This window comes from Schistocerca americana, chromosome 2 (genome assembly GCF_021461395.2).
Source record: "Schistocerca americana isolate TAMUIC-IGC-003095 chromosome 2, iqSchAmer2.1, whole genome shotgun sequence".
Classification (NCBI taxonomy): domain Eukaryota; kingdom Metazoa; phylum Arthropoda; class Insecta; order Orthoptera; family Acrididae; genus Schistocerca; species Schistocerca americana.
Window position 1 is genome coordinate 458,804,367 of NC_060120.1, and position 23,311 is coordinate 458,827,677.

General features: G+C 41.6%; 1 protein-coding gene across 1 annotated transcript in view; it reads left to right on the forward strand.

Annotated features, from left to right (window-relative positions):
- Nucleotides 1-3,343: 3,343 nt before the first annotated feature.
- Nucleotides 3,344-23,311, forward strand: part of LOC124594091 (allatostatin-A receptor-like) — a 72,510-nt gene continuing 52,542 nt past the window's right edge. The window contains exons 1-2 of the mRNA XM_047132442.1: nucleotides 3,344-3,532; nucleotides 9,437-9,634. Of these exons, the coding sequence (XP_046988398.1) occupies nucleotides 3,344-3,532; nucleotides 9,437-9,634 (387 nt within the window). The remainder of the gene's footprint in view (nucleotides 3,533-9,436; nucleotides 9,635-23,311) is intronic.

A 23,311-nucleotide genomic window follows, 5' to 3' on the forward strand; every position in this document is an offset into this window, starting at 1 on the left:
TAATTGTGCAGCTTTTTCAGAGCATTGTTTAGCGACTCCGCTAATTTCGTCTCTGAGTGTTTCTGTTGCGGCTGTTTGCATTTCCCTTAATTCTTGCGCAACAGACTTAATTTCTTCGCTATTTTTTTGAGAACAAGCCTCAATTTCCACGCGCAACTGTTCCTTAGTGTCATGGCACTGCGCGGCAACGTCTCTAATTTGTTCACTAAGTTTGTCTTGTTTTTTGTCATTATTGTCAAGTTTTTCATTTAAGTGTTTGAAATTGTTGTCTGCTTTCTCACTTTGCTGTTGTAGTAAACTTCTCATAATTTGTACCAAGTCAAAACTAGCGTTTATATTCTCTGTGCTGTTTAGTGGTGGATCTAGAACTCTCTCGCTTTCCGTGACCATTTGGTCATTCTGTAATTTAGAAAAAGGTTTGTCAGTCGGATGTACACTGTCAGACATTATTTCGGAATTAAATGAATCCGTCGTACTTTGAATATCCTGGTTATTTTCATTGCAAAAATCTGTCTGTACGTCACTTGAATTTTCCAAATCGGTTATGTGAAGCTCGGCAGCGCTCATTACAATAGAGCGTCCCGCGTCATCAATTGTCGTCAAATTAACAGACGAGACAATTGAGTTCGTTTGTTCATCATTAAGATAAAAGTCATCATCAGTGGTTGTAATGCAGTGATTGTTAGTGAACGCAGGATTGTCATCATTACACTGCGTGTCACATGTCCTATCGGTAAAGTTGTTTGGGTCGGTAATTTCATTCATAATACCTCGCGATACACTATTCACAATCTTTCGCGGCATTTTAACAATAGTCAAAATTATTCACAAAATAAATAAGCACAATGCAAAAGCAACACACAAATACAACAAAGCAACAAATTGCCGTTGACCTGTAGAAAGAAAGTCACAATATTATTAAAAGCGTTGCGCTAAATCCTAATTATATCTAAGCAAACAAGAGCAGATATCTGACTGTTGTTCAAAAGACTCTCAACGAAATACGATCCTGGACTGGGTGTCGCCAAGTGTAACCTCCCCACAGAAATTTAAAAGAATGGCCAATATTATTTAAGGATGCTAATGGACACTACTCTATGCGTAACCTGCCCACAATGAAATGTACTGACAATGGGAACAAAAATGTGAAATTCGCAATCTGACTCAAATATAAATTCTTCACCAGAAAATTAAAGTCCATTCAGTGATAAGAAAATTCAATTAAACCGAAATATCGGTCTTTGGCCCTGTGTAAAACAATCAGAATTAAAGTCTTACCTCAGAATAAATGGATGTCACATTTCTGCTCTTGTTGTTGCGCACCGCTTGGAGGAACTGCATTGCAAATAATAATATTCTCTTTTTTTTGTGATTCTAGTGAAATTTTTCTTCAAAAGAAGTGGAATGAAATGGGAAGTGCAACGAGATCTTTAGTTCAATAAAAAATTAAATTTTTGAAAAAATGCTTTTGAAATAAAAATTATTATTGGGGAACTTGTTGGAGAATAATTACAATTTTTCATTATCTAATAATTATATTAATTAACAGTATACCTTATTCACCATCTTCACCAGTGTTGCCGACCGCCTACATCACACAACCGCACTGGGCTACTACTACTGACCGACCGCTCTGCATGACGACTATTAGCGAACTGCTCTGCAACTAAACAGAGCTACAGACTCGCAACGACTGACTGACTGAGAACCGCTCGCAACACTCGCGCGGTCAAGCGCATACTCTCTGGTCACAGATGCTACAATGCCTCGCCATCGCTGCTATGTTACATACGTGTTTCAATACATACATGCATAATTAACAGTACAGTGTATAATGCAGTATATTGTGTTCATAGACAGCTGAAGTAGCTCCATTCGTCAGTTTAAATTTTGGCTCAGACGTCATATCGATATGCACATTACAAAAATGTATGTGTGAATGCATGTATTTATGCAGATCTCATTAGCTACTTGACCGAACTGAACCAAACTCGGTACATGTATCATTTACTGTCTGAAAGGAAGCGCTGTGGCGGTAAGAAACACCTACCTACCAAAGAGGTTGGGATGGCGGTAAAAAAAAAGTGCAGCCCACGACGTACAAATACGCAGATTTTATTCATTCGGTATTTGAGAGTGAGAGCACTTAGTCAGTTCGCAACAAACTTTATACACAGTTTCATACTTTTGCAAAACTGTTTTTCTCACTGACCCCCCCCCCTCCCCCTCTTCCAACAAAATGATAAAAGGAACGAAGTTTTTCTCTTACACCAAAACAAGACAAAATTGTCCACTAAACATAAGCTCTAAAACGTATATCTTAAGAGCTGTGAGCACATGTTCATCTTTGCTGGTGTGAAACACATCTCTTCTACTGGAGAAAGCGCTCAATGCTCTTAATGTATGTATGCACTTTAGGGCCCATGTTTACTGATCTTTTTTTTCCTTGTATTGGTGTAAGGCACCTACCCCCAAATTTCTAAACGACATCCTGAAACACTCTGTATATCTGCAAAATTATATAATTGTACGACATGACGTTCAGGAGATACGACGTCATAAACATTGAGCTTCGTGAAACTGGCAACATCAAGGCGAAATTTGATACAGATACAGGGAAAATATGTGTGAAGTATGTTAAATATACGTGAAATATGACATGTGCGTACGTAGGTTAAGCTGCGCATAAAAAGCTCCTCTTAAACCCCTGGATCGATTTCATCTCTAATTTGATACACATGTTACTTACTACCTGGAAATACTGAGGAGGTAAGAACCGCCAGCCTCCTATTGGGGTGCAGGTGATGGACAGAGAAGGGTTGGGGAGGAGGATGTGAAGAGACTGAGAGGAGTAAAGAGGAGAAGGACACAGATGGGAGGAGAAGCAGATGGGCAGAGAGAGAGAGAGAGAGAGAGAGAGAGAGAGAAGAGAGGAGGAGATGGATAGAGAGGGTGGGTGAATATCAATTGGATAGAGACAGAGGAGGAGAAATGGATAGAAAAGGGGAAAAGGAGAATGGTAGAGAGAGAGAGAGAGGGAGGGAAGGAGGACAGAGGAAGGAGATGAACAGAGATACGGGGAAGGAGGACTAATAGAAAACTGGAATAAATGTGTACCTGGGCAATGCTGTGTACACAGCGGGTAATTAAAAATAAATTGAAAAAGCCTTGCTGTGGTGATAGCAGTGAGTCGGTAGTGGTTTAAGTAATCTGTACAGCCTGCCGCGAGATTGGCCCGTCAGTTAGGAAACAACAGCGCCGGATGGCGAGGCGCTTGTGAGAGCAGGCGAGTAGCCGGGGGCGTTCCCCGTAATCTGCTGTGAAACGTGGCAGGGCGGCGGTTATGAGGGCAGTGGGTGCAGGCGGGCGCTCGCTCGCACAGTGGCAGCGAACAGAGGCGGCAGCGGCAGCAGCAGTTGTCCAGCCCCCACTACCTCCCTCAGCCACCCACTCACCGCCAGTTCCCGCCCCGCTAAACTCGCCCGTTTCATATCTCCACACCTCCGCCTGCGCGCAGTTTCTCGCCACACGTGTAAGCGCCTGTTGGCCGCCAGTTACGAAAGAGATATGCGCAGCTGTCCGATACGCAACTTTGAAGCTTCAGGTGGCCGAAATTTAGTTCGCATTTTCAGAAAACTACCATCACTCTGACGTTTTAATTTTCTTAATGCTGAGCAATAGTTACATTATGACAACCTCGAGTGCCGTACACATCGAGTTCTTTAAAGAAGCTACCATTTTTCTTTAACAGTGGACGTAGAGTACAAATACAGTATGTTTGATTACGGAAAAGATGTATGACGAGATGAATGAAAGAAGTTTTGCCATTGGCGTCATTCAATAGATACGTATATAGACCAGATAAACTCATGTTCGTGACATCAGTAAGCTGGCTATCCACGAAACATAATTGCATCAAGAATACCGAAGTCTATCCGGACAACATAGAAACACGTAACATACATCATGCAAGGAAAATCTGACACATGCAGTATACAAGTGCGGTACTGCTTAGTGTACATGTAACAGACGTCGTAGGCAGAGGTCATGAGCAGACGTCATCTAACATCTATTGGGTTGGTGCATGAGTTCGCACCGTTTTTCCGTAAGTTTAATAAACATTACAGTAATTGGTTCACTCTGGCTCGTTCGCTTTATATTTTGAGATAGTCGTTTAACATATTAAGGCTTCATATTGCCTGCCTAAGTTCATCTATCTTTGCGAATGTCTTTCCTGCATTCTGATTTTAGGCTATATGTCCTACCTGATTTAGCAGTCCTGGCTTACAGTAGAACTTAGGCACCTGCCTTCTTTTTTTGTTTATATATATATATATATATATATATATATATATATATATATATGTATTCCCCGTCTTTAGTCAGAAGACTGGTTAGCTAGACCTCTCAGCACTAGTCCATCCAATGTAAGCCTCTTCGTCTCTGCAGAACTATTGCAACCCACATTTATTCGAACCTCCTTGTTGTAACCAACCCTTGGTCTCGTTCTACAACTTTTATCCCTCCCGTACCCTGCTCCTATACACTTCCCTACATTACCACACTGACGAGTCCTTGACGCCTCAAGAGGTATCCTATCATCTTTTAGCCGCGTTACGGTTTAAATTTCTTTTTCCCTAGTTCGATTCAGTACATTCTCATTAGTAGTCAAACCTGCTCGTCTAATTTCGGCATTTTTCTACAGCACTGCATTACAAATCTTTTTGTTATCTTCTTGTCTGAAGTATTTACTGTTCACGTTCCACTTCCGTACAAGACTACACACTAGGTAAACACCTTCAGAAATGTCTTCCTGACACTTAAGAATATATTAGATGTTAATAAATCCACCTGTTTCAGAAATGCTTTCCTTGGTATTGCCAGAGTGCAATTTACATCCTCTTTACTTCGGCGATCATGAGTTATTTTACTGCCCAAATGGAGAAGGTCAGCAGCTACAACTTTGTCTTACTTCTTGTCTTCACTACCTAACAAAAAGCCGAAGTATCCATAAGACATAATCGGATGTCAATATAAGTACGTTTCGTACAGTCCATTGGCAGGTATGTAAATGATTCGAGTTGCAAATTCCCTGTGACAGGTAAAACAGCCACCAGAGAGCTTTTGTATCCTTTGTGTTTAGTGTTGTTACCATACATGAGTGGCCTGAACTGCGTCAGATGTTGATGATCACTGTTACGGACTCGAACATGCAGCTTACTCGTGTGTGTCAGCAACTGACTACATTACCGGGTTTGAAGCCCATTTGGCGGGTTTGGCTTGTCGCATAGTGTAATGTACAGGTTTTCAGATGTGGCAGTCGCCCGACATTGGACTGCATGGGAACGTGAAAGCATGAGTAATAGTAGTCAACGGTCCGATCGACCACGCCTGACCACGAGGAAGGATCATTGTATTGCGCACCAAGTATATTTGCGCCTGCCATCCTGCCGTCCAGCAAAAGTAATGGACTGAATGCAACACTCTGCTCATCTTGCACTGTTGGACAGAGGCTAGAAGCAGCCACACTAGGGGATCAGTGAGACATGTGTAAGCTACTGTTAATACTACGAAACAATCGGCAACGTTTGCAGTGATTCCATCAATGAGAAGCATGGACTATTGATGAATGGGGTTACGTTGCGTACAGCGATGAATCGCGGTTCCGAACTAACAAGATTACGGTCGTCAACATGTACGGTAGCAACGTGGTAAGAGGTCCCAGTCCTCCTTTGTTTTGGAGAGGCACGAAAGAGTTATTCCTGGCGTCATAGTGTGAGGAGCCATCAAATATGACGTCAGGTCATGACTGACGGCACAACGGTACTTCACAGACATCCTGCGTCATCTATTATTTCTGATCCAACAACAACATGGTGTCATATTTCAACAGGACAACACTCGTCCAGACATGGCACGTGTCCCAATGAACTGTCTGCGTTATGTCTACGTACAGCCGTGCCCGCATGATCCCCAGATATGTCTTCGATAGAATACGTGTGGGACGACCGCTGACGTCAAATCCGTCCAAGTGAAAGTATTCAGGATATCAGGGACCAGTCAAAAGCTGAGGACCAGTTTGCGTCAGGGGAGGATGTAACGTCTTTATTACACTTTACAATAGAATTAGTGCGTACTTTCAGGCCAGAGAGGGTGCAACGTCATACTGAAAAGTGGGTTCCTACTGACAAGTTTTTTGTAAATCACTAAAATAATATCAAATAACCTCTCAACCTTTGAAGTTTCATTCCGCTTCCTCCTCCCCTTCTGTGCGCTTCACTTTCTTTGTCAGGCAGCTTAATTGAGCAAATTCCATTACCCTTTCTTCACTTCTTTTTATGTTCATCCTTGCCGCAGAGAAGCTACAGCTGAAAGTTGACGATCACTTCCAAGGATACGTCGAGTAGGCCGAGCTGCTCGCAACAGCGACGCAGGTAGGCATCCGGGATTCATTCCAGTACAGTGTGGTGTATGAGGAGCCATCAAATATGACGTCAGGTCATGACTGATAGTTACAGGGAACTCACTTAGACGGATTTGACGTCAGCGGTCGTCCCACACGTATTCTATCGAAGACATATCTGGGGATCATGCGGGCACGGGCAGTACCTAGACATAACGCAGACAGTTCATTGGGACACGTGCCATGTCTGGACGAGTGTTGTCCTGTTGAAATATGACACCATGTTGTTGTTGGATCAGAAATAATAGATGACGCAGGATGTCTGTGAAGTACCGTCATTCCATTCTCCTTATTGTATTCGAACCTGCATTGTACCTACACTTTCTTCTTCCCATTATTGGCTCTCATTCATAACTCTGCTCTCGACGAATCTGGCTTTGTTTACAAATCACGTGTTCATGTTAGGAGACAGCAGAAAACTATCTACGACCGATGACTAGCATTCCGGTATACCTAGTATTGTTTGCACCATGTCGCGTGTCTCACTGTGACACTGCGCCTCCCCCCCCCCCCCCCCCCAATCCACTGGATGCGTAGCGATAACTGTTTCACAACTGACTCATAGAACTCTGCGTCTGCAGTATTACTTGCAGCGAACAAGAGTAAAACGTATATCGATGATGTTTCGTTGAATGGTTCGCAAGCTGACGCTGACGCTTGTTGATGGCTCAACATTGAAATCTGCAGAAATTTGCGGAAGGGTTGCACTTCTGTCACGTTGAACGATTTTCTTCATTCGTCGTTGGTCCCGTTGTTGCAGAGTCTTTTTCCAGCCACAGCGATGTCGGAGATTTGATGTTTTACCGGATTCCTGATACTCACGCTACACTCGTTAAATTGTCATACGGGAAAATCCCCACTACATCGTTACCTCGAAGATGCTGTGACCCATCGCTCGTTCCCCGACTATAATACCACGTTCAAACCCACTTAAATCTTGATAATCTGCCATTGTAGTAGCAATAAACGATCTAACAACGGCGCCAGATACTTGTTGTCTTATATAGACGTTGCCGACCGCAGCGTCGTATTCTGCCTGTTTACATATCTTTGTATTTGGGTACGCATGCCTATATCAGTTTATTTGGCGCTTCAGTGTATTTTACAACGTCATGAGACGGGAACATCAGTCTGACTAAGATAGTGAAAATGGAAATTTCAGGTTAACTTCTGATGTGTTAAAATGATTATCATCAGAAAACTTCACACGGATTAATACAACTCAAACCATCTGCTGCACTTAATACAGTGACATTCTGCTCGATTCTTTAGTCGACAGTTCGACAATGTTTAAAAAAAACACAGAAATATCAACGATGTTTGGTGACAGAAACAACGACTTGCTAACTTCCGATAGGGGATCAAACATGGGAGGTGAACGTAGTCAGAATGCTGTAAATTGATCTCACTCTCTTACTTTGCTACACGGTTCGCTGGAAAACCTAACAGTGACACTGTCTCCACATATAACATCTAACTGTGAGGAAAACAGTAACAGCTTATCTCGTATCGCTGAGCAGAATAAAAACAGAGGAGAAGTTTGCACATTTCGTAATTAATTTAAGAAATATAGCTCGCTCTCTCATGGTATGATGGTGTGGCCACTCTCATGACAAATTACAATATTATTCATTCCTCTTCAAGTGAGTGGCAGGTCCACCCCGGTAGCTGCGCGGTCAGCGCAAGGGCCCGGGATCGATTACCGGCCGAATCAGAGAGTGAGATCAGAGAGTGCGTGTTGTGTTGTCCTTACAATCGTACCGTCACAACTTAGATTCCACTACTGAGTTGGCTGAATGGGAACAGCCGGGAAGTTAACAGAAAAAAAAGTGAAAGGCGGCAGAATTTTCAGACTACAACCTGTCTGACAAAAACGACTATCAAAAGGCCTCTTCTGACTCCGTGCCGTCTGCCCTTACAAACTCAGAATAGGAGACACTTCATATGCGCAACCGCTCAGCGCCAACTACCTCACAACAACATGAACTGCTTTACAGCGCGAGTCCCCTTAGGACAGCCCACATGTGTCCACAACAGACTGACCGACTTCGTACAACTGACTCTCCTTCTTCGTTTCAAATTCTACGTTCTCATGTGGCCCTATCTGTTCAGTGGCCGATCTACCGCTTCCAAGTACCAAAAGGAAAATTCAAGTACTTCGGATGTAGCAATATCGAAATTTATTAAAGTGCAATCGGAAAATAGAAGCTAAGAACAATCCCGTACTTCATCCAGATACAGGATGGCTGAAACAACAGATACCTTTCAACTCTCGTATCAAATAGCGACTTGTACAACAAAGTGTTGTTAGAAAATAAGAGAAATACACCAATGAAGTAGAAACATATATATATATATATATCAAACGGATATCAACCGCTTTTTTTTAAATAGGAACCCCCATTTTTTATTACATATTCGTGGAGTACGTAAAGAAGAATGAATGTTTTACTTGGACCACTTTTGTCGCTTTGTGAAAGATGGCGCTGTAATAGTCACAAACATATGGGTCTCAGTTTTAGACGAACGGTTGGTAACAGGTAGGTTTTTTAAATTAAAATACAGAACGTAGGTACGTTTGAACATTTTATTACGGTTGTTCCAATGTGATACATGTACCTTTGTGAAATTATCGTTTCTGAGAACGCATGCTGTTACAGCGTGATTACCTGTAAATACCACATTAATGCAAAAAAATGCTCAAAATGATGTCCGTCAACCTCAGAGCATTTGGCAATACGTGTAACGACATTCCTCTGAACAGTGGGTAGTTCGCCTTCCGTAATGTCCGCACATGCGGACATTATATATGTTTGAAGAAAATACACGCAACTGTGTTTCGTTCAAGGTCCAACGTGGTGGTTATTTCTGGTTCAGAACTTCGTGTATGTAACACTCTCTGTGGCCCATGAAAGACTTTGAAGATGAACGACAGTAGCAGTGACGGGGTGTCTTGCGGCGGTGGTGTTGCAGATCAGCTTCTTCCTGACGTCATACGTGCTGCCGCTGCTGCTGATCGTGAGCCTGTACCTGCGCATGCTGATGCGGCTGTGGCGCGCCGGGGCGCCTGGCGGCCACCTCTCCGCCGAGAGCCGGCGCGGCAAGAAGCGCGTCACGCGCATGGTCGTCGTCGTGGTCGCCATCTTCGCCGTCTGCTGGTGTCCCATACAGGTGAGCACTTCATAAAGTCTCTCACTATAGAACACGATCGCTTACAGCTATTTTGTCTAAAACTGACATGGCGAGACCGTGGCTGTGTACAAATAATGTAGGTTCATTCTTACAAAGAAGGAGCCAGCAACCAGCCACTAGTGGCAACCAGCCACTAGTGGCAGGTTGCTGTCTTCTTCTTTGTAAGAATCAACCTACATTAACGATCGCTTACAGTTACACTGAGGGCAGTGGGAAGTGCTATGCCATGAACATCTTGACCGAATGATGCCAAACTGATACCCCAATATTATTTCATCCTTATGCGAGCTTATTTTTAACACAGGAAAAACTATTCTTACAGATGAACGATGACGTACGAGGGTCGTTCAATAAGTAATGCCCCACATTTTTTTTTGAAAGAGGCATTAATATACACAGACAAACGTCCTTATTGGTGCTTCATGTTTGATGTTTGTACTGCGCGACGGTGAAACTGCGAACCCTTATGGCAGATGTCAGACCTGTAGTACATCGTCAAAATGCGGTCTACATAAGACTCACACTACAAGCAGCGCGCTGTTATTGAATTCTCGAGCGCAGAAAAAGAAACCGTGGGGAGCATCCATAAACGTTTGAGTGCCGTGTATGGCGATGCTTTAGTTGATAAAAGTGTGGTATCGATAGCAACGATGCCACGGCATAGGTTCGTAAGTTGGCACTACGAGTCACCGACGACAGCGCACTCTAGCCGGAGCGGGAGAGCTCTACGAGCTCCGCTCCAGTTTCAGCCCATTTGATCAAGAGCAGACGGCCGGGACACTCAGCTTGAGCTTCGCACCTCATTGCAAAGTTATGTAATATGTTTGCATATGTTTATACACTGGTTGGTTCAAATGGCCCTAAGCACTATGGGACTTAACATCTGTGGTCATCAGTCCCCTAGAACTTAGAACTACTTAAACCTAACTAACCTACGGACATCACACACATCCATGCCCGAGGCAGGATTCTAACCTCCGACCGTTTATACACTGGTAAAGGTGCTTTAACTGTATTTGAAGTACCGACGTGTTTATCCTTTCGTGCTCCTACCCACGCGCCGCCTTCCAGGCGGGATACAAAGAAAGTACTGTTAGGCGATAGGTAAATAAAGTTACAGCATAAGGAAATGCAGAATCAGAGCTACATGATCAGCCACGCTCGGGACGTCCTGTCACAGCCACTGCTCCAGACACGCTGAATCGTGCAGATGCAATTATTCGTGCCGACTAGCGCATCACAAGTCGACAATTGTCTCTACAGTAGTCGGTCAGCATTGGACGTGCATCTGCACTGACCGAAACTCTCAGATATTCAAAGAGGTGCTCGCGATGGGCTCCACGAATGCTCACAGCGGACCACAAAATTCAAGGAAAGGCCATTTGATCTGAATCGTTGGAGCGTTTTGAGACCGACGGAGGGGTCGTTCTGTCACGGATCGTTATGGGGCACGAAAGCTGGGTGCACCACTTTGCGCCGGAAACATGGCTACGCCTACGGGACAAGAGCTTTTACAACGTTGGTGTACGGTCATAGAAGGTGATGGAGATTATGTAGAAAAATAGGACGTGGACGAGACATGTTGATGTACATTGCCACCAAATTCTGACTCTTAACAATAAATACGTTCTGAGAAAAAAAAGTGTGGCATTACTTATTGAACGACCTTCGTAACTACATCATGCCTACTGTGTCTAACTTGAATGGATTTTTGGAGACGTAGATCGCAACGCAGAATGCCCAGACGACGTTCTAGGCACCTTATCGCCACCTTTCAGTCATATTCATGGCTACCATTTGCTTGCACGTAACGCGAATCTTTCGTCCAGGGCAAAGTTCCAGACAACTGAGTAAAAGCGCCAGTTACTCCTGTATAAAAGGAAGGTGAAAGAACGGACCCTCACAGTCACAGGCCAATATTCGTAACACCCGGTTACTGCAGAATTCTTGAACACATGCTGAATTAGAAGGTAACAAAATTGGTTGAGACAGAAAAGCTTCTTGCAATTTTGTCATATGATGACATGGTTGGAGACCATGGCTGTTGTTTGAAGACAAATGTCGATGGTGTTGAGACAGCAACCAACCACGAATTTATTTTCAGTTCCTTTATTCAAAGGGTACCGTTACCGGTCTCGAATAGTTATGATTCATCTTCAGACGGTTTTCATGCTTTCATTACAACGTTTCTTTACAGATTAATTGTCCTAAGATATAAATAATATATAATTATAAGCACGCCACGCAGATGGTTCCATTGCAGATTTTCGTTGGATGTGATTACGTGAAATGTCGGTTTGAAGTGTTTGTTTTCATTACAGATGTGAATATATTCCCACTGCATTCTTATCGTTGCATACGTAAATTGTTTTCGCTAAACACTTTATATTTGTCACAGAAAAGATTTCTAGCACACACCACATGTTTTGATACAATACAAAGTGCTTACAAACATATGAGTGACAAAGATGCTGTGATATATCGTAACATCATGAAGATGTCCCATGTTTGGACAAAGATCATAAATTCACTTATGCAACTGAAACGCCCTTTACACTAGTACAGAGAGATTTCCTGAGCTTTAGAGCGAATACTGTTACATTAATTACAAAGTTGATAGTTTTGAGTACTGTATAGGTAAGACAGTACATTATTTATTTACATTTAGCATCATGAGAATTGTAGTAACATATAAATTTGCTACTTGATCTGCAGATAGGCGTAGGAATATTATTTGCTTTGGAGGGTGGAAAATAATTCTTGGAAATTTTTCAGGAAAGGGGTGTCAGCTAACTCGGTTTGTTCATTAAGGATATATTCTGAGGTGCTGTTTTTGTGTGTTTGTATTTCAATTTCTTCTAATACATTCATAGTGGCTCCTTTTCCTACTAGATGTAAAATTTTTAAGTTGTTCTCAATGTTTCTCACTTAATGGTTTTCTTCAGCAATATGAGCTGCAAATGCAGCTTCTGTCCACAAATCAGTACGGATTTAAAAAGCACTTCTTGCGACAAATCAGCTCGTCCTCTTTTAGCATGATGTCCCAAAAACCATGAATGGAGGGCAGCAGGCAGATTCCGTAACCGTAGTTTTCCGGCGAGCGTTTAACACGGAGCCCCTCTGCAGGCTGTTGACAAAGGTCCGAGCTTACGGATAATGTTCCCAGAGAGAGATATAGGAGGCTGTAAGATGAACATCAACAAAACCAAAACGAGGATAATGGAATGTAGTCGAATTAAGTCGGGTGATGCTAAGAGAATTAGATTAGGAAATAAGACACTTAAAGTAGTAAAGGAGTTTTGCTATTTGGGGAGCAAAATAACAGATGATGCTCGAAGTAGAGAGGACATAAAATGTAGACTGGCCATAGCAAGGAAAGCGTTTCTGAAAAAGAGAAATTTGTTAACCTCGAGTATAGATTTTAGTGTCAGGAAGTCGTTTCTGAAAGTATTTGTATGGAGTGTAGCCATGTATGGAAGTGAAACATGGACGATAACCAGTCTGGACAAGATGAGAATAGAAGCTTTCGAAATGTGGTGCTACAGAAGAATGCTGAAGATTAGATGGGTAAATTACATAACTAATGAGGAGGTATTGGATAGGATTGGGGAGAAGAGAAGTTTGTGGCACAACTTGACTAGATGAAGGGATCGGTTGGTAGCACATGTACTAAGGCATCAAGGGATCACTAATTTAGTATTGGAGGGCAGCGTGGAGGGTAAAAATCGTAGAGGGAGACCAAGAGATGAATACACTAAACAGATTCAGAAGGATGTAGGTTGTAGTAGGTACTGGGAGATGAAGAAGCTTGCACAGGATAGAGTAACATGGAGAGCTGCATCAAACCAGTCTCTGGACTGAAGACCACAACAACAACAACAACAACACGTGACTAGCTCGAAGACTTTTTTAGTACCACAGCCCACTATGTTGCCATCGACAGCGAGTTTTCACCAGAGACAGGGGTACAGTCAGGAGAGCCCCAGAGAAGTCTGATAGGACCGCTCTTGTTTTCTACGTACATAAATGATCTGGCAGACAGGCTGAACATCAATTTACGGCTGTTTGCTCTGGTGTAGGGCAGGGTCATCCTTGAGTGACTAGGGGGATACTACATGACCTAGACAGAATTTCTAGTGGGTGTGCTGAATGGCAACGTGTTCGCAATCTAGAAAAATGTAAGTTAATTCAGACGAGTAAAGAAAACCATTATCAGCATCAGTAACGTGGTGATTAGCACAGTCACATCGATTAATCATCTATCTGTAACGTGGTAAAATAATACTAAATGGAAGAAGCATGTAAGGGCGCTAATAGGAAAAGCAATGGTCGACTTGTTGGAAGGGTAATTGTAGCTCGTCTATAAAGGAGACGGAGCATAGAACTAGTGCAACCCATTCCCGAGTACCGTTAGAGTGTTTAGTTACATAGATAATGGACTAAAAGAAAATAACAAACAAATAAATAATATTTGCGATCACCACCACATCGATTAAAAGAAGATATTGAAGCAATTCAGAGGCATCCTGCTGGATTTGTTACGGGGAGGTTCGATCAGCACGCAAGTATTGTGGAAATGCTTTGTGATCACAAACGGTAATCCCCGCAAGGAAGACGACACTCTTTTTGCGAGGGTCTATTGTGGAAATTTAGAGAATCCGCATCTGAGGCCCACTGCAAATCGATTCTACTTCCGCCAACGTACATTTCGTGTAAGGATCACGAAGATACGACGCGAGAAATCAGGGCTCATATGGAGGGTTATAGACAGTCGCTTCCCTCTCGCTCTAATTGCGAGCGGAACAAGAAATGAAATAAGTAGTGATAGTGGTACGTGGTACCCTCCTCTATGAACCGTATGGTGGCTTGCGCAGTGTGTGTGGAGATCTAGATGTAGGACATGGAGGCACTATGCCGACAGATTACATACAGTTGGCTGTAGTACTTTGTCTGCAGAACCAGTTGTGACGAGATGGAGTCGGAACACAGTGTGGCAAGAAAGTCTAAGTAGGGGTCTTTCCAGAAGGACTACGGCCCGAGAACATCGTAGAATTGTTCTGATGGCTCTGACGAATAAACGGATGAGAAACGCTGAAATTCCAGAATGGGTTATATGCAAAGTGTCGCCACGTACTGTCTGATACTTATTAGGGGAAGCTGCTTTCAGATCTCAAATTCCCATACGTCGTTTACTGCTGACAACATATCACAGAGGCTGTAGGGCGAGAGTCAAAGGGACTGATGACCTTGAAGTTCAGTCCCTTTCACTCCAAACAAACCAGGAAACAGGAGTCAATTGAGGGACACTCCATGACAGGCAGCTTGCTATAAATACAACAAAATGTAAGTTAATGCAGACGAACACTCTAACGTTTGAATATAGCTTTAGCAATGTGGTGCTTCACACAGTCACGTCGATTAACCACCAGTTGTAACGTTGAAAACTGTTAAGAAACAGAAGGGGCATGTAAGTTCGCTAGTAGGAAAGGTAATGGTCGACGTCGGTTTATTGGGAGGCAAAGTGTAGCTCGTCTATACAGGAGACAGAGCATAGAACGTTAGTGCTAGTGCTAACCTTGCCCCACGTGAACATGGTGGGAGACTGCATTATAATATAATTAGTTTGAGAACACAACAGAAATACAAAATCTTCACTGATCAGACTGGCAAATGCTCTATGTACAAATTTATTGTATTAGTTCCTTGTCAAATATGAGACCAACTTGACAACAAGAATTACGAAAGTGAAAAGAATCTGAGAGTGAAGAACACATGTTGTTTTTGTTGTGATCTTCAGTCCAAAGACTATTTGATGCAGCTCTCCATGCTATTCTATCCTGGGCAAGCCCTTTCATCTCGAAGTACCTACTGCAACCTACATCTCACTGAATCTGCTTAGTGTATTCATCTCTTGGTCTCCCTCTACGGCTCTCCACCCCCCTCACGCTTCCCTCCAGTACTCATTTGATGATCCCTTGATGCCTCCGAATGTGTTCTACCAATCTATCTCTTCTTTTAGTCAGATTGTACCACAAATTTAGTCTTCTCCCCAATTCTCCACATTAGTTACGTGATCTACCCATCTACTCTTCAACATTCTTCTGTAGCACCACATTTCAAAAGCTGCTATTCTCTTCTTGTGTAAACTGTTTATCGTCCATTTTTCACTTCCATACGTGGCTGCACTCCATATAAATAATTTCAGAAACGACTTCCTGACACTTAAATCTATACTCGATGTTAACAAATTTCTCTTCTTCATAAATTCTTTCCTTGCCATTGCCAGACCACATTTTATACCCTCCCTACTTCGACCATCATCAGTTATTTTACTCCCGGATAGAAAAGCTCATTTACTATTTTAAGTGTCTTATTTCCTAATCTAATTCACCCAGAATCACCTGAATTAATGCAACTACATTCCATTATCCTCGTTTTCCTTTTGTTGATGTTCATCTTATATCCTCCTATCAGGATAATGTCCATTACGTTCAACTACTCTTCCAAGTCCTTTGCTGTTTCTGACTTTAATTCCTACTCCATACTTTTCTCTTGTTTCCTTTACTGCTTGCTCAGTATACAAGTTGAATAACACCGCGTATAGGCTACATCCCTGTCTCACTCCCTTCTCAACGACTGTTTCCCTTTCGTGCCATCTGGTTTCTGTACAAATTTTAAATAGCTTTTCGTTCCCTGTATTTTACCCCTACCACCTTCATAATTTGAAGAAAAGTTTTGAAGTCAACATTGTCATAGCTTTCTCTATGTCTACAAATGCTAGAAACGTAGGTTTGCCCACCTTTAACCTCTCTTCTAAGAGCAGTCGTAGGATCAGTATTGCCTCACGTGTCCCTACACTTCTCCGGAATCCAAACTGATCTTCCCCGTGGTCGGCCTTTGCCAGTTTTTCCATTCTTCTGTAAAGGATTCGTGTTAGTATTTTGCATCCGTGACTAATTAAACTGATTCTTCGGTAATTTTCACACCTGGAAGCATCTGCTTTCTTTCGAATCGGGATTATTATCTTCCTCTTGAAGTCTGAGGGTATTTCGCCTGTTTCATACATTTTGCCCACTAGATGGAAGAGTTTTGTCGTGGCTAGCTCTCCGAAAGCGATCAGTAGTTCTAGTGGAATGTTGTCTACTCCCGGGGCCTCGTTTCGACTTAAGTCTTTCAATGCTTTCTCAAATTCTGCACGCAGTATCGTATCTCCCTTCTCATCTTCCTCTACGTCCTCTTCTCTTTCCATAATATTCCCGTCCAGTACATCTCCCTTTTACAGACCTATATACTCCTTCCACCTTTTTGCTTCCCCTTCTTTTAGGACTGGTTTTCCATCTGAGTTCTTGATATTCATATTGGTAGTCCTCTTCTCTACCTGTAGGTAGCATCTATCTTACCTCAAGTGATATATGTTTCTACATCCTTACATTTGACCTCTAGCCATTCCTGCTTAGCCATTTTGCAATTCCTGCCCATCTCATTTTTTAAACGTTTGTATTCCCTTTGGCCTGCTTCATTTATTGAATTTTTATATTTTCTTCTTTCATCGATTAAATTTATCTCTTGTGCTATCCAAGGATTTCTAATTACTTGATCCAATGCTGCCTTCACTGTATCATCTCCCAAAGGTACCCATTCACCTTCTACTGTATTCCTTTCCCATGTTCTTGTCACTCGTTCTCTGATTCTCCCTCTGAAACCTTCTGCTACCTCTGCTTTTTTCAGTTTGTCCAGGTCCCATCTCCTTAAATTCCTGCCTTCTTGCAGCTTCTTCAGTTTTAATCTTCAAATGTGGACACGTGTGACTTTTGAGTACGCCTTTTTGGCATAGCCCATTTTCATAATATTAACCTTACGAGAACATAAACTGATTTATACTCAGACGGAAAACGTGAAGTCCTGGCTAAATGTTCCATGAGTGTGGAGAAAACAGTTCCAACCAAGAAATATATTTTTCACAATACTAACAAGGAGCACCTTCAAAGGTTCAATATAGCTTATGAGCCTTGAAAAGGACTTCTACCCCTATTACACTATATGGTCCTGGTCATTCCCATGTTGACGTACATTTAATGGTTGGTTTATCGATTTAAAAACGTTACAAAATGGGACTGGATGAACGTTAGACTACAATAAGAGCAAATGAAAGCAACAAAATGAATCAGATGTTTACATGACCGTTGCCAGTCTGTAGCACGCCGAGGTTCTGCACGCTGTGAAGGCAGACGCCGACAAATCCTAGAAACGAATGGCAACGCACCAGGCTATCCCTTAAAACCGAAACCGCTTAAGATGACTTTTCCATCGCTAATCACTAATCATTGTCTCAGCGAAAACGTTGGTGCACCAGTGCATCAACTACCTAGAAATGTATCAGGTACCAGCATGTACGTATCGGAACGATATGAGAAATGATGAAATAAGCGAAGATGAAACGGACTTATTACATCCAGAGTTTTACCATTCTTCACTGAAACATCTGAGGATATCAACAACTTACTTCCGAATTCGTCGTTTTAATTCATACTGTTCTTCAGTAATCCCTGTACCCTCAACTCTTGTTGTAGATCCACACAAAAAGTGCATAAACTTGCAAATGGGAGCTAAAATTGTTTGTAGCGCATCTATCCTAAACAACAGCAATAAATTCTCTAATGGCGGAGACAGTGGAACATCATACATCCTTGTGATAATAGGATTATCTAACATTTACCGCACTGCTGTCACTGACACCCTCGCAGTGTGCCACACTGCATCAACACAACGTCGATCATTTCAGTTTACAGAGATAATTCGCAATCGAAATCCCGTGGGCTGTGGCAAGGCGGTGTCTCATAAATATATTTTGCTCTAGGGATGCCCGGTCTACGAGGTATGTAAGTGAACTTCTGTGAAGTGTGGAAAATTGCGGATAGGTTCTGGCAGGGTTGAAGCTCGGCGGCTATAAGTAGTTCTCTCACGGAAATTGTTAGACATACATCTGTAGTTATTTTAGCCATTTCATGAGCTTCTATTGAGACATGCTGTCCTGAACTGTGATCCAGCATGTGCTATGCCGGTCTTAACTCACATGGACAAGATAGTGTGATACCTTCAAACACTAATATGTTTACAGTGGATAGATGGAGTACACTAGAAATACATTAAAAGCCTGTAAAACTGAATTCCAAATACCTGACATGTACATTTCTTATATAACCTCCTAGTTGAACGTGAGACTCACGTGGTCATCAGAGAAAGATACGAGTAATACAGCTGCTCCTCGGAACATCTGAATGCACACAGCACATACTGAGTCTCACATATGGTCAAAGCTCGGTCCGAAAAGGGTGTCCAAGCTACTTAACGAAAAAAGTGCCGACAAGCAATACTAAACTATTATTCCAAAACCATGGATCCAATTTAATTAAATTCGCGAAATATGAATCGCATATGAGTAATCTATATACAGATGAAAACAATGTTTTTAAGTTGACAGACACGGGTTATAATTCTGCAGTGTATCTCCCTCCTGCTGGTCATGTCCTCATTTTGACTCATGCGGTCGGCCCGTGCTTCGATCTTTGGTGAGACGACCAGGTTGTCGAAGTTGCTCGAAGCAACGCCTGGTGCTTTTCCTACTTGGTGGCAGAGTCAAAGATAAAATGCCCTCTGTGCTGAAACTGCTCACTCACTTCTTCAAAACTTCAAGTGTGCTGCACGGGTGGCGCCTATGAACTGATGCGCACTGGCAGGCAACGGGCGCGAACACGATCGCTGTCGTTTTTTACACCTCATTACCATACTATCGGTGGTAAACGAAACTTTAGATCCTCTTTTTTTCCAAAGGTACATAAAGCATTCATTTTCAATTTGTAATTCATTAAATACAAATTAATTACATTGGATCCGTCCTTTTTAGTAATCATGTATAGCCAATATTGAACTGGCGAGAAGGACCTACATAAGTTCAAAATAAATTATGCCACTTGAATAGTACAGTCCTTACGTCCAGCATATATTGATGTGCACTAATTTCTCCCTCTATTATCCCACGTGGCCCTGACCATACTAATGGCGAGATACATCTAACGAGGAGTTCAGCAATCTGGCGTAATGGGTATTCGTACGCATCTGATATTCGAAGCTCGAGGTAAACATGACGACATGGATTGCGTAAGTCTGAGGGAAATAAAATAGGCCAGGTTGTTGTTATTTTTAGCAGAGTAAAAACGAGAAGGCAAGCTTACAATTCTTACTCCATTTGCTTTTATCGCAGTATGTTATTAAAACCCGTATTTCTATGTATCACTGCGCGGGTTAGTTTTCTAACTACAACAGTTCAAGTTTCAGAATCTTGTCGCATTAGTTTTTAATGACATGCTTGGGTAACGGTATAGTAAAAGAGAATAGGCATGTATGTCCTGGAAGAATAAGATGGAAGAACCTGAAATGGACAAGAAGATAAGGAATGAAAAGAAACAGCGTACTGGATTGAAGAACAAGTGTGAGAAAGTTTTACGTGTTCTTTGCTGGGCAGCCGGATAAGAAGAAAAAGGAAACCAGAAGTAAGGAGGAACAAGTAAGAAGGAGCAAGTAAGGAGGAGCACAAGAGTCATCGGAGGTTGTCTCGAATGAAAAACAGCCCACATTTGTACTAAATTATGATTATTTTAAACCTTGACCATGGTTTCTGCTATAATAATATAGTCTCCTTCAGAAGTCATTTCAACTAATAAATGAAAAATGTCGTAGCCCAGCTGGTCCGTCAAGACCAATAAAATAACTTTAACAGACAAAAGCCTGTTTCGAACATAAGTAAAATTACATATGGCACCGTATGTCCTCCGCCACTACCACTGTTATACTCATCGGAGGTGTTGGATGTTTCCAGTATTCGTGACGGTGATTACGATAAGTAGTTTACTGGTGCAATGAAATCATTATCTACACCTAAAGTGCTATGTTCCATATATGGAGAAGTAGGAAAAGAGAGAGAATTGTGGTGCAGATGAGTTTGGTACTCTACTTGTTTTGAAGACGCTGAATATTCTGGAGAAGACACGCCAAGAATAAGTTTGTGATTACTCGTTATCCAAGAAATGGTCAAACTAATTGTTGAACTGTGAGAATGAAAGTGATTACACATTCCAAGTTGTTAGAAATAAAAGTTTACTGTGCAGTCACTGGTTTATTTTCCCGTAACCCGTTTAGATGGTCCATGTGATAATCTTCAGGTGCAAAATTGTGTTTTTACGTTCCTGGTGTTAATGTAGGGCATAGACCCATTTCCACAGCAGCAGATCAAATGCAAGGTAGGGTATCTTTCGTGTTTTGCTGGTGATCAAGTGCTTTTTCAGGAAAGCGATCATAAATAAAATACCAATTTGTAGCAGTAAATCATACGTGTAAGGAAAGTAGGAGGAAAAAAATGCTGCCTACTGCTACGTGCAACAAGTAACAGTATTAAGCAACTTTTGAATTCTACTTCTTCTTAAGTACACTTTACTCTTACAAATTCGTGATTTTAAGTTCCAGCTGCCTTTTCTGCAAAACCATTTTCTTCCATTTCCCTCAGGTCTGCTGTAGCTTCTTAGATCCATGTCATTGATATTCCTGGGTTTCTATCAAAAACGTTAAAATCATTTTTGTTATTCTTTTCTCATCTACCCTTTTTGAAGTCCATAGAATACAACTCTTCTCTTCCTCATTCGTTCCAGTTATTCATAAACTTATGTATTACTTCTTAAATTCCCTTTGTCATGTTTGACTCAAACATTTTTCTGGTTATTTCGTTTCCTTTTTTTCTATTTCACCTAATTGATGACTTTATTTAACGAAAGGCATTCTGAAGCAAAAAGGGATTCTGGTGTAATAAAAACGTTGCAGTGTCGGAGTTTTGCGTTTATGGACATAGATTTCTTGTTACACAAATACTTTCTTAATTGAGTAGCCACCTCCGATTTCCTGTCATCACTAAGTTAGCTTCTTTGTTCATAGCATTTGGTTGTATTATTTCACATGAATATTTCAATTTTGTAGTATTTTTTATTCTCTCATTATCAGTTTCCATGTATTTTGGTGGCTCCTTCGCATCTGCCATATACTCTCTTTCTTCAGAAGATATTCGTAGGCCCGCTTTTCAAGCTGTCTCTTGTAGGAGATTCATCCGCATTGTTGCATCTTCATAAATTCAGCTAAGATGACAAGATCGTCGTGAAAACCAAAACCCCCTACTGCTGTTTTTTAATCTTTCTTCTTCTTTCCTAGTACACAATTCAAAAGCAGTTGGGATAATCCATGTCCTTGTCTCACACAGTTTTTATCTCAAAAACCTTGGAGATTTCGCCTAAAAATTTACTTTTGCACTTTCTGATTGTAAATTTCAGATTAAAAATTTGTTCCACACAGGATCGACCTTCTTCAAAACCCCCTTGGACTCTTCTCACTACTTTTCCAGTTGATTTTCCTCTCTGTTTTGTGATGATTTTGAAAAAATTTTGTAACTCATTGCAAGGAGGAAAATTTCTCTATAGTTGTTGGGGGTCAGTTTTCTCTCCTTTTTTGTGGACTGCGTGAATTAATGCTGCCTTACAAACTCATGGTATAGCTTCTGTTCCCCAGAGTTTTTGAAAGATTTCATGTAGCTTCTTGACTGTTCCAACAACTGCAGCTTTCCAAATTTCAGCATTTACTAAATCTTCCCCTGGGGCCTTATCATTCTTCAAACCTTTAATGACACTTTAATTCTGAGTTTGTGTAAGCGCATCCTCGATTTTGTTCTTGAAATTTTGGTTTTGGTTTCTCACAATTTAAAAACAACATGAAGTAGCTTGCAAATATTTTTCTTGGTTGTTTAGGGCGAATTTTCCATCTTATTTCCTTTCCAGTCTGCACGTTGAAATTCCCTAGTACAATTTTAACGTTCTTCAATGGAACCTTTCATGGTTCGTGTTCCAGTGATTCCTAGAAGCTTTCCTCTTTTTCTGTATTCCCTTTAGTGTCCTCATTTATTGGAACAAGGCAGTTTGTACGGTAGAAGTGGACAGAAAGAATTGAGAGCCCTTCACTTGCAGGATAAAAACCTATTACCGAATTAACTATTGTTCTGCTTACCACGATTCCTGTTCCTAGATGTTAAATGCCTTTTCCCATTGGATTCTTGTCTTTCTTTCCATTCAGAATCCTGTATCCTTATGATTCTATCATCAGTAGACATAGCTTCTTGAAGAGCCAAAAGTAGTATTTTCTATTCGTCTAATACTTTAATATCAACTTTTCTTTCTCTGTTTTCAAAAGTGAATATTTGTTTAAGATGCCAAATTTCCTCTTTGTTCTTGATTTTCCTGTAGGGTTCCAGAATATTGTGAGTTCTCTACCTTGCACGTTGCTCCAGGATTACGATGCGCTGGTTGCACCAGTTCCTGTGATGCAGGATGTCCTTCGTAGCTTACCTCCTGAGGTACTTACATTTGCAGAAATATCCGTCATGCATAAACTATTTGATCTTCTTGTTGGGGAATTGGTATGTGACAAGTCACATCTAAAACAGAGGCTCAAGAGAGTTATTACAGCCACCCCTCACATGGGGTACTAATGCTGACCAAATGCCGCCGGATACGGGAACAAAGGCGTTTGGACTTATAGGTTGTAGCTTTCATATTGCCCCTAAAA